This window comes from Balearica regulorum, chromosome 1, assembly GCF_011004875.1.
Source record: "Balearica regulorum gibbericeps isolate bBalReg1 chromosome 1, bBalReg1.pri, whole genome shotgun sequence".
In the NCBI taxonomy this organism is placed as follows: domain Eukaryota; kingdom Metazoa; phylum Chordata; class Aves; order Gruiformes; family Gruidae; genus Balearica; species Balearica regulorum.
The window spans coordinates 60,095,794-60,113,656 of NC_046184.1; the positions used below are offsets into that span (position 1 = coordinate 60,095,794).

The following is a 17,863-nucleotide window of genomic DNA, read 5'->3' on the forward strand; positions in this document are numbered from 1 at the left end:
TCTGCAGGACTTAGTACTGAAACTAGCATCTGAGCTCAAGCTTGCTCTCTGTCCTGCTGGGCCACGACCACTCTGGAAGACAACAGATATTCTGTTGATGTTCATTCTACGTGCTCAGGTTGGGTTTTGACTGCTAAAAAGTTGATGTCCTGAGAATGCAAACAAGGTATGCTTGGAGTATCATTACTGAGGGGAACAAGGACAATGCTTCATCACAGTAGTATGCTGCAAGATTAATGCACAACACTTGGTCGGAATAAATACACCGTAACAGCAATAACAGAATGTGCACCAGTAATATGCCTACAACAGAGATGAAGAAAGCAATGCACATCAAGGCTGGGTTTTCTGCAGTAGTTTATGAGCAAGTTTAAGGAAAAAGCAAAACCAGCAGAGATACACAGGGCTGAGCTCAATGACACCGACATTCACAGGAGCAACTGCGGCTTAACACGTTCGCACCACATGGCACATTTCTGACACAAGAGCCACAGCAACATTTGGTACTTGTTACCCCCACAGCATGAGATGCTAGAGATCATCTGTGCCCTCCTTTAACATACAGCAAAGATAAAGCATGATCAGAAGTTAGGTGGTGGGGGTTTTGGTGCATGGAGGGAGAGTCTGGACCTCCCAGCTGCAGCTACCCAGTCCAGCCACTTTACCAAAGCAGTTCCTTGGCAAAGTGCAGCTATGGAAAGATCTAGATAAACTCTGAGGACTGCAGAGGTGTCTGCCACTATGAATCACTGCCTGCGTTAAGTCACTGCTTCATCATTTGTACTGAGGCATATAACATACAGTCTGAATAAAATGGGTCAAACTCAGTGCTGGCAGAAACAGGCAGAGCTTCACTGACGTCAGCCCAGCTCGGTGCATGCAAAACGACAGTTGACGATTTCCTCCTTAAAAAAAGATGGATTTTGACCTGGGTTGCACACCCATGCAAGGGAGGAAGGAGAAGCAAGGATCTATCTTGCTTATCCTGTACAGGCTGCCCAAATCTCTACTTGGCATGGGTTAAGAAATTACTTACTTTTCCATAAGTAACTCCTCCGTAAGTGGGCTCTGGTCCCCTAAAAGCACGTCAGTTCACCTGCTTACTATAGCCAGGGCAGGGGACTCATTAATTACTGCTGATAGTGGTAGCAAATTAGTACACCTCAATCAGCTGGGGGGATAAGGGTCTTGGTCCAAGGGCTCCGGGATGCTACAGCTGTACAAATACTGCAACGATAACACAGATGCAGAGGAGCACCTGGGCTGCACAGCTGCTAGGACACCAGCACTGATGAAACATGATCTAGACCAAGTACCACAAAGCAAGAAACCACAACTTAGTACCACTACCAGTGGCCCACTGCCTTTTTATACCCCAAAAAGGACCCATCATGAGGGAGTTACACCCCCAATTTATGGGACATAGGAAAAGAAACTATATGGAAAAATTTGACATCATTGCTGGTGCCACCATTGTCATATGTTGACTAATAAAACGGATAGCGATCAAACTGGGGAGTTTAATAAAACAAGAGCATGACGCAAGGGAAAGGAACGGAAGATGCTTCAGAAAAGAAAGCATAGCAATGTCTCAAAAAGCCAGAGAGATGAACTGAGTTAAGGAAAAGGAGATTTAACATGTAACAGATAAAAACCAGTGAAGAGACAGATCAAAAATGACCAGGAACTACAAGTACAGAATAGGAGAACACAGCATCATCACTTTTAACAGTGGAGAAAGCCAACTGGGAAGACGATGCAGCAGACTGAGCAGTTGCATTTCAAAATGAAAACTGAAAAATAATAAAAAAACCAACCCCCAAATCCATCAAAAATCAACGCTAAACCACCACAGCACTGCATTTGCTCCCAAGTCCTCTTTCATACCATTAACTGCATAATATTGATTCCGACAGAAGCAGAGGATCTTTGCTCCATATTACACTGTATAAGGGGATGCTCCTCCATCACCGATACCATCCAGAATCAAAAACATTAAAGGATGCAAGATAAAAAAGGAAGAAGGCAACAGGCACCCAGGCTTGACTCACTCAAGACTTCTTAGCTTTGGACTGCAACAAATACGACTGACAATGTACGAAGAGGTGGGAAAGGGATGGGAAGAAGCTTGAAAAATAAGGTTGACGAGGAACAGTTAAATCAGCTAAATATATAGGGTCACTTTTTAGAGTTGTGAAACTGTGCCTGTAAAGCAAGGGAAGCCAGCATAAGTGCAAACAGAGCTGGAAACCTTCCCAGCTGCACAGTCAGTTCATGGCCCTTTTGCCAAAAAGTCTTTGTGATCTTTCCAAGCACACAGGAGGCTGACACTGGCCCGACAGTGGGACGTTCCCTCCAAAGGCCACCTTGGTCTGTTGCCAGATTCTGCCGGCTGCCGGCACTCACACAGGTTGTCCTTTCCCCAAGACCTCACCCTGCAGAAAAGGTGCTTCTTCATCGAAGGGGCAGGGAAGGCTGATGGGTGGAGCAGAAGACCTCAGGGGGACCAACGCTCTTCTCCCTAGGGACAGTCTCAGGATGGCAGGACATCACCACCCTGGGTGCTGGCTGGGTCAGGTGGACTTTGAGGTCCCCCAAAGGTGATACAGTGACAAAGGTAAGACTGACCAGCATCTCTTGAGGGTGATGTCCTCTCTCAAAAGACTCAGCCCATTCTGGATTTCCCTACGTAGCATCCTGTGGGGCTGGGCAGGCTCCTTGGCACCACTGCCACTGTACACATGCTCCCACTCCCAGAATTGAGAAGTAATATGCTTGAATTAATAACAGACACTGATCACAGTCCTCGTGCTCAAGAGCAAATCCACCCCTCTAATTCAGGGGTTCAATCATACAGCCTGTATGCTCCCTAACTGGTCCCTCCCTACCTTGAATCAAGCAAACAATTGCCTTTAAAACTAAAAGAAAAATTAGAAACAGGTGAAATCTTGATTTTATATTTGCAGCAAAGCTGTGACAATGTTTTTTAACTTACAATGCAATACAATTTTCTCCAAGTCCTCTTTTAATTCCTCACAGATATTGCTTCTACAGCAGTTATCTTCAAGATCATTACAGTGTTGCCACTGCACATAATTAACTTTACTGTGGCTTTATATGGGGAATGCCATGGTAACATTAATTATTTGCAAATGGTCACTGTCAAATGCTGCGTGGTGACCATGACACTCTATCGTACTCCAAAATACTCAAACCTCTGAAAAGAGTCAAAGATAATCTTCTTCATTTATAATGGGTCATAGCAGTACAGAAAATTATTTTTATCTTTTTTCAAACTCATATTATGAAAACATGCAGCACTTCTACAGCAACGGTTTAAATGCAAGGTTTGTTGGGGTTTTTTTGTTTTCACTCAGACTGGCTAAGATAGGGTCTGTGCAGATCTTTAATAAGTTACTCATGGATTGAATACATTTGGGAAAATGGCCGATTCAAAGGCAAAGTGTTTCCATCGTAACTGGTAGACACAGCAGCTCTCTTATTACATAGCTTTTTAACTATTTGTTCTTTGGAAGGGGATTATTGCTATAGTCAGTAGTAGACAATTAAAAAAACAACAAAAAAAAGTAATGCTCTGTGAATGTTACCAAAAAAGTAGGAACATCTTAATCATGTTCTAAGCTATACGTGCTGGCATAGCATGCTAAGAGTTGATTTTAAAAAAATGGAATGCAGACTGTGACGAGCAGCAGGACAATCATTCCCCTCTGCTGAAAGGAACAGATCATCATCCTGATAGCCAAGCACCAAAACCTTGTTTGTCCACCTGGGATCTGATTGCCAGCCCTTTCAATTAAAAGAATGATACTCTATTAATAAAGTCCATCTTTTTAGCTCTGTGGAGTTTATTCAGTCTGTCTCTGTCCTAAATATGAATGAGGTCTCGAGTCAGAAATTATAGTTCAGCTGGTTGGAAGTCTAGAAGGAGTCATATTTTAGCCAGCAATATACATGCATTTGCAATGCTGAATTTCTTGGGGTCAGGGATCGCAGTTTTGATCTGGGTATGCACAGCCCGTAGCACAAAAGGGTCCTGGTTCCTTGCCTGGGGCTCTTCAGTGAGACTACAGACACAAACGGCAATAGCAGGAGCAGCAGACAATTTGATTTAAATGTGTGAGCACTCTTTTTTCCAATCTGGTGCTTTAAAAGGGACTATAATGCTGTTATTAACAGGACTGCAATATTAAAACTACATTGAGACAATTATTTACATTTTCAGTTTTGGAGAGCAGGAAACATAAGCACAAACATGTTGATCAAAGTGATGAAGAGCACTGCTTTTTAACGCAGACGTAAAATATCTCCATTTACTTTAATCAGGAGCGAAATTAAGACAAGAAAATAAAAATACTCCGGATATTTATTAGCCAACCTCTTATTCTTGTCAAAGGCCTGAGAATAAATTGGTCCAGATAGTGGGAAATACATTTAAAAAGTGATGTGACTAGCAAAATAAGACCCAAATCTGTATTTCAAAACACTCTTAATATTACAGTCCCACGTATGTAGGCCAGGAACCATGTTCAAAATTGAATCTGACTTCAGATTTTGAACATGGCCAACATACCATAGGAAAATTTGGGTACAGAATCATCTTTCATATGAATAGATAGCACAAGTCTTCACTAGTGAGCAGAAGACGCTATGTTATCTGTGTCCTGATTATTACATTCAGGAATGTGTATAGAGACAGAGCATATGAACCAGTAATGAACTTGCTCGCAATGGGAAAAACCCAGGAAGGCTGGATCCTAAAGCCCGTAAAAATATGAGTGTGTTCTGCCCTAAAAGTGAAGGAGAACATGATCCTTCTCTTCAATAATTTTTTTTTATTACTGTTCAAGCAGCCGGTTGGCAGGAGAGGTTGAGATTCACCTCAGGAAACCCGTGCTCTACCTTTTAAGTAATAAAATCTCCTTCATCCACTGGCACCATCTGCCCCTAGGGACTGCTGGACTTTGTCAAGTAGCTTGTTTGCTACCACTCGCTGGTTTGGCATTTTTGTGTCTAATTACGGCAATAGCCACGGATTAGTGAAAATTTGTGGGAAGAACAAGGACATTCAAGGAGCTAGGCAAATACCAACCACCTCTACTTAAAAGTGGCTGTATCTAATTAAATAGCAGAATTTCTTAACAGTTTTCTAGTCTCTCTCCCTCTCCAGAAACTCAGCCCCTTACCCAGCACATTTTAAGAGTGAGCAAGGGTAGTGGAAATATTTTTCTGCCTCCAAATCTCTATTTATTAAAGTATATTTATATTTTCATGGTCTAGTACAAGCACAGGATTTCCATAAATAAAACATTAAATGCAACTCTTCCTCTTTCACTTTCAAGTCAGAATTGCGTATGTGTGGTATAGTATTAAGATGACACAGCAAATGGTATAGATTGTTCTGAAAGAACAAAATAATAAAATCTTCCCTTTACAGTGCTGTATTTTACCCTTTCCATGGTCTTAAGAAAACTCTCTAGAATGAGCCAAGGATGCTCTCACGTTAAATAAGCTTCACTCTTGAGGATGATCATCCTATATTTCCTAGAGAGCCTTCATTAAGAGGGATGGTCCCAGACAGACAAGCAGACTTAGGCATTCTCAGGCTGAGGCTAATTGGAAATTAGGACTGATTTTCAATTAAAGACAGGTTTTCAAAAGCACTCAGGCACTGCATGTGCCCAGAGACCTTTCTGGAGCAGAGCTGTAAATGCAACTCGGAGCCCCGGGTGAGGCTGCGACAGGCAGTGGCTGTGGGAGGGTTAATAAACCCAGTCCTATGCTGCAGCAAGGCTTGGATCCATCTACACTTTCAGTCTGAACTTACAACTTGTTAATATTCACATATTCCTCTGTCTGTGCTGCCCTTCAAATAGTATATTTTTCCTTACGTGGTGTTTACTCCTGATGTATTTCTGGAGAAGAGTCACACGTTCCCTCAGCATCCACTTTGCTCAGGTGAATAAGCCCCTTTCTTCTAGTCTTCTTCCATGAGAACATTTTGTCAAAACTCAAACCACCCCAGCTCATTTCTTTCTACCTGGTCCAATGTGAATATTTTCTTGACCCGGACACAGGATTTGCAATTCCACATCACTTCCTACCACTTTCATGTACAGAGGCACCAGTACTTTCCTGCTTCTGGAAATACCTCTCCTGATGCATCCTCAAAATGCATTTGCTCTTTTCATGGCTGAGAAAAAATCCACTTTTGTGGTTTACAATTATTCTGAGATGAAATATTGCTCTTAAGTCTTTCCCACCACCTTTCCAATACTCAGCTCTCCACATATATATTATACTGCATATATAGTGTATGTTACATATACACCACAGTATGTATTTTTCTAATTAATCTCCATGTGTTTGCCTTCCATTTGTGGAAAACTGCATTTTGTCCCATTTCTTTTGTCCCAGCCTTCAAGGTCATCCACTTTTTCCTGGATGATTTCCCAAACTTCCTCTGTCAGGACAATGCCTCTCAGCATTGTGGCATCAGCAAATTTTAACTTCATGAGCACACTGCTAACATTTGTGCCAAAACCCTTTCTGAAAATTAAAAAAGACCAGTTCTTAAGAGGAAGAGCTGAAGATCTCTGCCTGTAACCTCATCACAGCTAACCTAGCCCTTGCCACCTCTCTTGAAGCCAGACCCTGCTCACTTTCCAATTCCTTTACTAATCCCCATCTTCTTCGTCTTAACTAATAGCTCCCTGCATGGACTGCATCAAATTGTTCACTCAAGTCCAAATAGATGAAATCTACTGCACTTCCTTGGGGTAGAAAATCAGTTATCTTATCAAAAAGTTATTAGATTAGTCTGGCAAGATCTATCTTTAGAAAATCTGTGTCACATTTTATCCCATTTTTCCCTCAACAACATGTCTTTAATCAGTCTTTGCTTGAAAAAATATTTGAAGGCCTTGCACTAACAGCCTGGAATTTTCCTTGGATCATTTTTCATCCTTTTCAAACGTTGGGCATTACTATTATTAATCGTTAGAGTTATGACACCACTCCAGGCTTTGTTAAAAATATTTCCCTCTGATCCTCTGATTTCATGAGGCAGCTCTTTCTCATCGCTGGGATAGAGGTTATCTGGTCACCCCACAATTTGAGTGCATTAAGCTGCATAATTTGCTCTCCTTTTGATTACTGTTTTCCCATTTTCATAACCTTGTTGCTTTTATTTATTTTTCCTTTTCCCCCAAGGATTTTCTTCCCAAAAACAGAGGCCACTTAAGCTCTTGGGGGATGGCCTCTGTTGACACTGATGTACACCTCTCACAGGTGCCTCCTCAAGGCCAGGACTTACAGATACCAATTTCACCTCTGTACTCCTGCAAGAGAGGAGAAAAATGTTACGTCCAAGGTCAGGAGCAGAGACAGGACCCAGGCTCTCAGCCAGCTAGAGAAGAAAAGGGATTTTTGCTGCCCAAAGGGTGAGCCCAGCACCCTCAGGGAACCCAGCCATGACTCAGAAATGCTGCCGAAGTGTATGAGCAAGCAATTAAAGGGGATCAAGTTAAGGCTCTCCATCTGTGCACAGTCACAAGCCCTGTCACACTGGCTCCTGCTCTCACCAGCTCTGCCTCCACCAGCAGTGATGCTGCCACCTCCAACTAAATTTGACTGGAACATAAGGGGGGGCTCTGACTGCACCAACGGGGTCGGCATGCAAACCCTGCTGCCTAGCTCCATCCTCCAGAGTCCAACCCCAATGACCAGGGAATGCAAACAAGGGACTGCAACATACTCTGGTGCTACCAGAGCCTGAGGGGTCTCCATGGGCTGCATATCAATATGGGATGGGGATGACTTAGAATCAAAGAAGTCTGAGGCAATGCTGAGTGTAGAAGAAAAATACTTCAAATAACACATGGGAATTGCCCTTTGTAGAGAATTGCACTCATGTGTCCAAGATTGTGGATTTTTCTTCAATTTTTGCTGCTTTTGGACATCAGACTTAATGTACGCACACACGCACATGCTCACACCCCAGACTATATCCTTTTTTTAACCTCTGGCTGGCCAGAAAATAGCCCTTTATCCAGTCAGGTGCAGAAGTGACCAAGTAACAGTCCCTCGCATGACATTACAACCTCTCTCAGGTCAGTTTGTTCCAGCATCTTTACATCCTGCAGAATTGCCATGATATATTGCAACCAGAAATGAAGCCACTGACCCTGATAAAAAGCACGGCAGCCTTTGTGCTGAGCAACACAGGATGCTCCTCCCTTGCTCTTTTTCTCTGCTGTCAGCCTCCAGATGTAGTCATCCATTAGCAATGCTGCCCACCACATGTCTAACACATTGGGTTGGGTTTTTTTTGTTTTAAACAAACTTCCCACAGAATGGAGGATAGAAAGACAGTCAAAAAATGTCTTGTGCTTAGGTGGAGCAAGGGGAAAGGTACCCCTTGCAGATGTGATGATACAAAACAGCCACAAGCAGGCATCTGTTTGCAACCAGCCAGACCCAGTGCAGACTGAGAAGTGACGCTACCTTATTGCAGCGGAAACGGAGGTCAACACAGTTTTTACCACCATGCCCCTTTTCGGCAACAAATTCCCTTCATCCCTGATACCTTCATTAATAAAAGGTCTAGAGCAGGGAGCAGAGCACCCACCTTCACCAGACTTACGCCAGCAGAAAGCTACTTCGCACACAGTTCTCTACTGACTATATCCAGCCGCCTTAGGTGGCCCAACAGGGACTGAGTACAGGTGAGGCTTTATTAAAGTCTGGTCTCCAACTAAGACAAACAGTATTTTGGATAAAACTTAGGCTTCTGTCTCAGCTAGCTGTTGTGCATCCAGCAGTCAGCCCATCTGTGAAACCTACCTCCATGCAAAAGGTGGAGCAACTGCTCTATTTAAAGCTTCTACTCCTGAGGGAAGGTGAACATTTATATCCCTGCTCATCTCCCAAGTCTGGGGAAAGGGAAGAAACTTTCTGGCATGTCTGCTGCTGTAAAATGAAGAGAGATTAGGAAGGAGATAGGCAGCTCCTGCCTGATTCCAGCTTCCCTCACTCCTCTACCCAGAGCAAGAGCAGCTCCTCTTTCAGGAGATGAAAATGTTGCAAGAAATTAAGGCAACGGATTTTTAAAAAAGGATCAGAAGAGGGGAGAAAGTGAGGAAGTATTGGAATGAAAGGCAGGAAGAAAGCAGAGATGATTTACAAAGCCACATTATCCGGAACCTCACTGCTGGAGCATGTGATTGTACTGCGAAGTGTCACACGAATCTGCTGGGAGATCTCTATGCTGTAGTTCAGATAAGAAACTGCACATTTGGTTTTTATCCAAACTGATCCTGAACTTCATAGCCTTTGAGATCACGCCAATCTCTCTCTCTCTCCCTCTCCTCGTATGCACGTTTTCCCAACATGGAAACTGATTTTGCTTTATGCGTTTGCAATGACAGGTCGTGAATCAACGCCATGGAATGATGCAATATCACACAGGACCATGGGAACTTTTGGGTTCAGGTCTCTATATTTTAGGGACTAAAGAAGACTGCTAAGAAAAGCCTAGAAATTGAACCAGTTTCAAGGTTATACTTATTAAGCTGTTTCTATGAAAGTCAGAAAATGTATCAAGCTAACTGCATTTAAAATCCTCCAGCTGTCATCCATCACACAGCTTATTTGAAAAGCCATCCTCTGCAAAGTTGTTGTATTTCCCACCCCCCCATCCCCAGTGTTTGCATTTATGGAATTGATGCTTGCTGAAGAGTTGATAGTTGGAAACACTCCCTCCCTAACAGGGAGGCATGAAAGGTTGGCACCTGGCTTAGTGGAAATCAAAAGTGCTGAGGGTCTGCACTGAATACAAATAAGAAATTACAAGCTGCAACATTTCAAATTAACATCTTGATGCCTCGTATTATTCTTCAGAAAAGCTCGGTCCTTCCTTTGATCTCAGGATTACAGGCAGCCGGAGTCTGATTCACAGCTACTCAAAGAACCTGCTGCACTACACCAGCAGTACGCACAGACCTTAAAATAAAACCCAAAGTACATGGACACTCATTTGCAAACCTCTGCCAGCACAGTAGAGTGAGATTGTCATTTTGGGACATCAGTGGGTGAATCGGGTCCCTGCAGTCAAATAAGTGCACGCTGCAAAGTCTGGTCTCTCTAAAATCCAGAATTTGTTTCAGGAATGATTTCTCTTTTCATTCCCACCTGATTAATCCCAGGCTGCACTCTTCAGGCTTACTTCCACTTGCGAGGCAAGCAGGACAACAGCAATCACTTCTATTTATGAAATGAATTCTTGATGGAAACTTTAAACTAAGTACTAATTTGTTCCTCATAATTAATAAATTCCTCTGCAGCATAATACAACTCTCCCCAACTTCAAATGATTTTGAAACTCCTGGAAAACTGTCTAACAGTTGAGGGCATTTTCTATATATATACACACCCATTGACAAAATACAACTTTGCGAATGGTATATTTTGGGTTTTTAATCCACAGATACTTAACTGTATCTACCTTAATTTTTAAGACTGAGGATGTACAGCAGAATCATTATTGCCTTATTTGCAATCCTACCTAAATACTGGAAGTATTAAATTAATTGTGCCTTTTCGAAACCAAGTGCTAGGTCTTCAGAAAGCGCATCGTACCTATAAGTCCTGACATTTCAGCAGGGATGCAAAATGCTGCACTTCTGGAAATGAGGGCCAAGATGGTCACACCAAAGGGGAAGCAATTACAGCCAAGATTTGAATTCTGAAATGTTCAAGATTTCACTTTTGAAATTCAACATATTTCTTCAATTAAATATTGAATAGCTGTGACTATAAAAAGCCTATGCAGATCTTGAAGTAAAGTATTATACTCTCTAGTGAAAGAGCATGTCAAGGCCAGAGTCAACAGAAAACTGCTGCTCCGATGCAGGTTATCCCAGCTAATCATGTAGATCGTCCCTCTGCTTTCTGTGTTGCAGAAAAGATTGCACCTACTGCTGTAGGAAGAGGCAAACTGCTGAAAATTGAGGTTTATGTACAAATTTGTGAAGCAATAGCAGTGAGTAATTTCTACTTTGGCAGATTCAGAATGCCTTTTCATATGAAAATCAAACCCAAATATATTCTTAACTCCAGAACAGCCATAGATCATGCTTTTACACATGTACATAATAATAAGGCAAAACAGACACTAAAAACATATCCTGGCAACAAATACTGTAAGACTTCATTAGAAAACCAAAAGGTCATATCTCATGCATGAAAAAGTCAAATTATCTAGGCTGACATTTACAACTAATTTGAACTGACATTAGCATAAAAAATACAGTCTTACTGCAAGAGGTACTATTACCTGTAAGTTTAAATGTGCCCTTTAAACAGTAATGCTGCAAACAAAGCACTGACAAAATATCTGCAGCCCTGCCAATTACATCTCAGTATTTTACAGCAAAGCAACGTGAAGCAGACAATTAGCAGAAGATTTCAGCCCCTCATTAGCAAGCAGAACCTAATAGTAAGAGAGAAAAACAAACACCATATGAGCTCTGACGAGCAGATTACGGGCTCGATCCAGCTGTGAGATATTCAGGCACCCATTACCATGCAACCGGCTTATCCAAGGATGTGAGCAAATACCAGGAGCTGATTTTGCAATGCACACAGCGATGAGCCCGAGCATCCATGCACCTCTCACGGCAATAACAGAGCCCTCTGCCTGCCTGCTCGCTCGCTGTCACTAGGAAAGAGACACATTTTGCACAAAGCAGCCGATTTTTTTTTGTGGACTTACTTTAACTGTCGAGGTTCGCAGTCAACTCCCGGCAGTAAAAGCCTCGCTGCCTGCCGTACGTCATCGCTGTCCACCGAGAAACTGCGACGGTGCCCCGCGTGAGCCACGGCAACTCGTATCCACTCCATCAGGGGAGGCAGCACAATGAACGGCCTGGGAAAGCACACAGACATGAATGGTACAGTACACTAGCATCAAAATTACAGGTAGAGAGAGGGCGAGGGAATGCGTGTGTGCCTGTGTATATATGTATGTGAGAATGTATATACAGAGAAAGAGAAGGAAACAATCAAAACGAAAGCATGGGAGAGCAAACCAGCTCAGCAAATTTCAAGCAGGTCTAAATCAAGATGTCTCACCCTGTCTCCAGAGCAGGATTGTTTGAAAAGTGAGATCAGCCATGCTCATTTATGGGGCTCCTGCGAGGTCAGTGCACCCGCCTGGCAAGCCCTCCTCCCCCCCATCTTTCACACAGTGTATCCTGAAAAGAGGGCAGGAGCCTGGTGCAGGACCACGTCCTGCTCTGGCTGACGCACTGGGCTGGCACTTTGCAATAGGGACAGGAAAACGAACCAGGGCAAAGAAGGAGGATGCCCCCACCCCAGGACGCCAGGGATGGAGAGGTGTTGTGTGAGGAAGTCTCCAACATCTCCTACCAACGCCAACATGCACCTCGTGCTGAGCGCTGAAAGCGGGGACCTTTCCAGCTGATCCCACTGTATTACTGAGATTATCTGTGAGCAGCATCAGAAATCAGATGGTTTCGTTTCACTTTTAGCGGTATCAAAACACTACACCTTTGGGTACAAGCTCTTCTGCCACTTGAGCAAAAATACACAAAATCACCTCTCAAAGTGGACAGTGGGACTCTGGGCCACAACCTCCACTTCATGGACACTATCAGAGACATGGTCCTTCTCTCCACAAGACCTGGACAGCCCCATGTCCTAGCCAGAGCTGTCCAAGCTTTAGGTGAACCACACAACATACAGTTTGCCCCCATCTACGTTAAAAATTATTTGGAGACTAAGAGAAAAATGCCAAACTTTAAATTAGAACCACAGCTTCAAGTCTTAATTTGCAGTTAAAAAAAAAATTAAAAAATCTGAAGCTAACATCTTGGAAGGTCACTGCCTGTTAGGTCAAGGTGGACAAAATCCCCAAAGCAACGCAGGCTGCAGCAACTGCCCTCCCATCCCCAACAGGATTTCATGCCCACTTCATCATCTAGCTGGTGTGTCCAAAATGGGTGTCTCCTCTGTGGCTGTACACAGGAGACAAAGTCTGTGTGGGGAAGAAATGAGGAAGGGTAGAAGAAATCCATCTTTATAAAAATATACTATAAAATTCTAAAAATTGTAAAATCATTAAAAAATAATAAATCTGTCCAAAAGCTACTTGAAAACTATGCTGAAACTTCTGTAGTTAGTCAGGACTGCTGAAAACTATTTAGACACAGTAAAACTGTGTGGCTAACTACCACGGCTAAGGGATGTTAACAGAGATTGCTATAATATTAAAAAAGGAAAAGAAAAAAAAAAAAGAAAAGGAGATGAAACTTGTAAATGACTACTGTCCTCAAGGAATGTCTGTAATTAACCTGCTCTTACCTTCTTCTTCTGGACCTTTTTCTTTTGTCTCATTTTCTGTGTGGCTCCTTTTCCCTTCCTCTTTAACTGTATATTCCCATATTCCCTGGGTTTATTAGCTCAGTATATCATCCTAATACTGGAAATGTTCCTTTTCATGCAGCACCATCCCCTACTTTTGCTCCTTTCACCTCTCCTGCTCCTTCTCATTCAATATTGCTTTCCCTTACTTGCCTTCCCTTATGTGGTCCCTTTTCTCAGAGGGAAGGGGGGGAAAAAAAAAAAAAAAAAAAGAGTCTGGATTAGATGCCCAGTAGGCAAATACTTTACATTTTAAATATATAACTTTACCCCAAAAGGATCTACCCTGAGAAAAAGATTTCAGATAATGTTGATTCTGGAATACTGGTTTCCTATTTATAGCTCTTTATGCCATTTATTTCTCTTTTGAAGACTTGACTTTACATAGCTCCGATATTAATATTCTTGAGGAGGGATGAGATATTTCACAAGTGCCGAAGGACAGAGAAGCCCTGAGGCCGCTAATTTTCCCTGGGATGCCGGGTTCCCAAATCTCATGGGCGCTTAAATGAACAACCTCTTTTTGAAATATGACATCTTTGGCCATCTTGCCATTATTCTATTCAAACACTGCCTTTGTTTCCAAGGCTTTTTGCTCTCCCCAGTCCTGCCGCAGCTGCACAAGGAGGCAGATAAGGAGAGAACATCTTCTCCCACAGCTTCCGTGAAACAATTTCCATAACCCAGCTCATTTGTCGTGACGGCGGCGGTGGTCAGAGGAGGGAGAGAGAGGAGAGCCAGGGGTGTATCTGCTCCTGGAAGGTGACCTGCTTCCCAGGTCACCTGTGACATGTATACTCGCAGCAGAAGGAACCCTCTGTCATGGTGTGAAGTAGCTGGGGACAAGTGATCGGTGGGAGTTGTTTTCATCACTTGCTGAGCAAACAGTAGAAAGGGAGCTGCAAATCACACTGGAAGTGTAAAAATGTATCTAGTTACCCACAAAACTTGGTGCTAGGAAAACAATTAAAGGGAAACTCAACTCTAGGTTAAGGTTTGCATGAGTGAATGCATGGATCAGAGAAATGAAGAAAGGCTTGTACGGAGCTGTCCTGTAACATCTGCTGGGTGAACGGAAAAGCAGAGAGCTGTGGCTGAGGAGGGGACTCGGGGGTTCACACTTCTCCTCCTCTTGTGCAGGTCAGAAACTCACCCAGCACAAAATCTGCCCCCCCTCCCCAGTAAGGAGCAGAGCAAATAAAATTATTTACAGCAACTGTGATAAATGCACTATAAATCTGCATCTTTTTTTTTCCCGGTCTTGCAAACTTCAACAGAGAAATAGAAACCAACGTGGCTATTTGGTGCAATAAATCCGAAAAGGGAAGAGAACTGGTGTTCTGCAGAAGCAGGGGGATTTTCTCTAAAGGCCAGTTTTGCTCCATACACGAGGATGTGGAGTTTACTCACAATATATTACATTCCTTTTTCTGAGGCAAAAAAACCCAACCCATCGCTGTGTATCTGAGCGTGTCAGGGAATTTGTATTTTGAGAAGAGAACCAAATATGGCTGAGTGCAATAGGTTAAAAATACCCTTCAAGAGTCTATGTACCACGTGAAGTGGATTTTTTTTTTCTTTTAATGCTGTTTATGTGCCAAAGGAGAAAGAGAAACACAAAGTCATAGGGAGGTGACAATCTACAAGACAACGTGGCATCACCAAGACATATTTCACTTTTCAAATGACACCATGCAAAAGCGGGTTAGGCAAATGCACCACATTATTGGCGCATACATTGATTTATCTCTGCTGTACAAAGGCAGGTAACAACTAGAAGAGTTTGGTACTTTTGTGTTCCAGAGCAGACGTAGCAGGTAAGTCCCCTAGTTATACATTTTGGAAGCGCATGACTTAACTAAATTAATTTAACCACAGTAGGAACATGCTGGGCTTGACCCTGTCTGAATGATGTGGAACATCAGGAGCAACTCGATTGCTGCAGAAGCACCTTACAGGGGTGCGGGTCAGCGAGCACTCTGATCTCCTCTTCTAGCTCATCTTTGTACCTGTGCTTAACTTTAAACGCATGCTCCTGTCCTCTTTAATTCACTGCGGTTCAAAGTTAAGAATGAGCTTAAGTAACGTCCCAAATAAAGGATGAATTTCAGCACAGGCTTGTATTTTCCTCAACTGTCGTCTAAGGGGAAAAACGTGCCAGATGGGGATGCAGGGAGAAGTCTCTGCACAAAGCAATCTCCATCCCACACAAAAGAGATGGGAGGTGGGGGAGGGATGGGGGAGGCCAACAGAAAGCAGATCCCAAAGGGTTGGACCTTTCTGTCCCCGAGTCCTTGGCAAGGGGACAGCTGGCTCCTCTTGGAGCATGCCCTCCCTGGGTCCCTACTTAAACAGAGAAAGGAATTATCAGATCCTCACATTGCCAGTTCCGCCCTCCATGCAGTATCCCTCCTCTTTCCTTCTGGCTGCCCCAAGCCTATCTCACAGCTATTTTGGGATGACTCAGGGACCCATGAGCTCCTGGGCCTTGCAGACATCTGCAGGCAATACCCAGCTGGCCCCCCTGCCATGAGGGACGACCGCTCGCCTTCCTCTCCCATCCCAGATATCACACGTCCTTCTCCGCATCACCCTCAGACATGGCAGCTCCTGGCCTGCACCCATCCACGCCTCTCCCCAGCACCCTCCCCTCCAGAGCGGGGTCAATGACCCCTCTGCACCCTATCAGACCTGGAACTATCTTGGTTTTTGTGGGGCTGATGTCTCTGGGGCACTTAGAATTACAAAATGGCTCATCAGGAAAGCAAATGTTATGTGAGGAAACCTAAATGTAAGGCATAACCTGCTCCAGTCGTGCCACCATTTGCTCAAAACCCACGCTCCTCCCAAGATGCACGCAACAGTCCTGAACCGCCCACCATTTCCCTCCTCAGCTTGCTGGCACAAAAGATGTTGAAAGTCCCATCACATATATGCAATAGTTCAGCCTTTTTCATCATCATCATCATCATTGTTATTATTATCAGTGGCAGTGTATCTGTATATAAACAGGAGGAATCTTTGGAAGAGCATGAGAAACATGCACTGTAAAATCTGATAGGATGCTGCATTATCTTTGCGTGAATCTGCCAGGAGACCAATGAAGCTCTTTTTTGGACACCACCTGCTGTGATGTTGAAGTTGCAAAACACTAGGGCCAGCGCTCCTAACAAATCCCAGCTCCCAATAACCCCTGGCCTTGGTTTTTCCCTGTCCGTACCAACTTTGCAGGGTGCAGACTCCCTGCTGCCCACTGACCATGACTGCACAGCCCACTATTGCCACCCAGCCCTTCAAGAGCAGGGCCATCACGCACACCCACCCTCCTCTTCTTTATTTCCCAGCAGTTTAAGCAGTTCTTCCTCTACTCGGTTGTTCCCTCTCCCTTGCAAGGTGGAGAGTAACCCACCTTTTTGGTGGGACCCCCCTGCCAGGAAAGCAGTGTCCTGTCTCACTCTCTCCTCCCAGTTCCCACTATTCATAGAAGCATAGAATGGTTTGGGTTGGAAGGGACCTCAAGATCATCTAGTTCCAACCCCACTGCCTGAGCTCCCCTCCGGCGGGTGACTCCCTAATCATTTTTGCCAGGTGATGAGAGTTCCAAAGGAAGGACTATTGCTGGTCACCTTCTCCAGTGTGCAAACTTACACCACCTTCCTGATGGCACACTCATCAACTTTGAATGCTCCTCACCCAGGCTTGGTCCTCCTCCACCACCGTGGCTCACAAACCCTGGACAGACCACCAGCCCCTCACTCACAGCAGTGCCTGCAGCATCCTCCAGGTCCAGGAGCTCATCAAGAGAGAGATTTCCCCAAATCACAGTGCTCAAAGAAAAAATTCTCTTTTCAAGTGCAGCACAGCAACCTCTGTATTTCTGGGGGTGCTTCACATTGCTCTTTTTCAGGCACCAAGCCCTTGCCTCACCACATGCGCACACTCACTGTATGTATTAAAATCAACCCACACAGAGAGGACTGGCTTGATGGCTGCATCACAATGGGAATGGAGAAAGTCCTGAGGGCTAATCCTATTCAGATGTGAATTCCCACAGCTGCTTCGTGCTGTCCCCTCCCTTGCTTTCACCAGCTGTTAAGTGTACACAGTTCTACAGGCTTGACCTCCCTTTAACTTAAACACCTTCCGTATGGTTCAATTATTGCAATTGCTTTGGTTGATTTCTGTTTGCAGGATCCTTTAGCTACTGAGGAAGATATTGTTGTGGTAGGAGTTTCTTCACTCACTCCAGCCAAGGAGTCCATCCAAACCTGCGTGGCAATGGCAGCCAAAGTGCTCCACGCAGGTCACTGCTGTTTTACTGATTGCTTCTGCAATTTTAGAGTTAACAGCGCTTCTGAGAAGCAGAAGGCTATACTTTTGCAAGGAAAAGCCTATCTGGACA

The 17,863-nt window shown here is 43.9% G+C and overlaps 1 protein-coding gene across 3 annotated transcripts in view; it reads right to left on the reverse strand.

Moving 5' to 3' along the window:
• The window catches only part of ABTB3 (ankyrin repeat and BTB domain containing 3), a 174,576-nt gene that overhangs the window by 35,765 nt on the left and 120,948 nt on the right, over nucleotides 1-17,863 (reverse strand). For all 3 annotated transcript variants that reach the window (XM_075754074.1, XM_075754080.1, XM_075754091.1), the window contains exon 4: nucleotides 11,792-11,944. In XM_075754074.1, coding sequence (XP_075610189.1) covers nucleotides 11,792-11,944 — 153 coding nt within the window. The remainder of the gene's footprint in view (nucleotides 1-11,791; nucleotides 11,945-17,863) is intronic.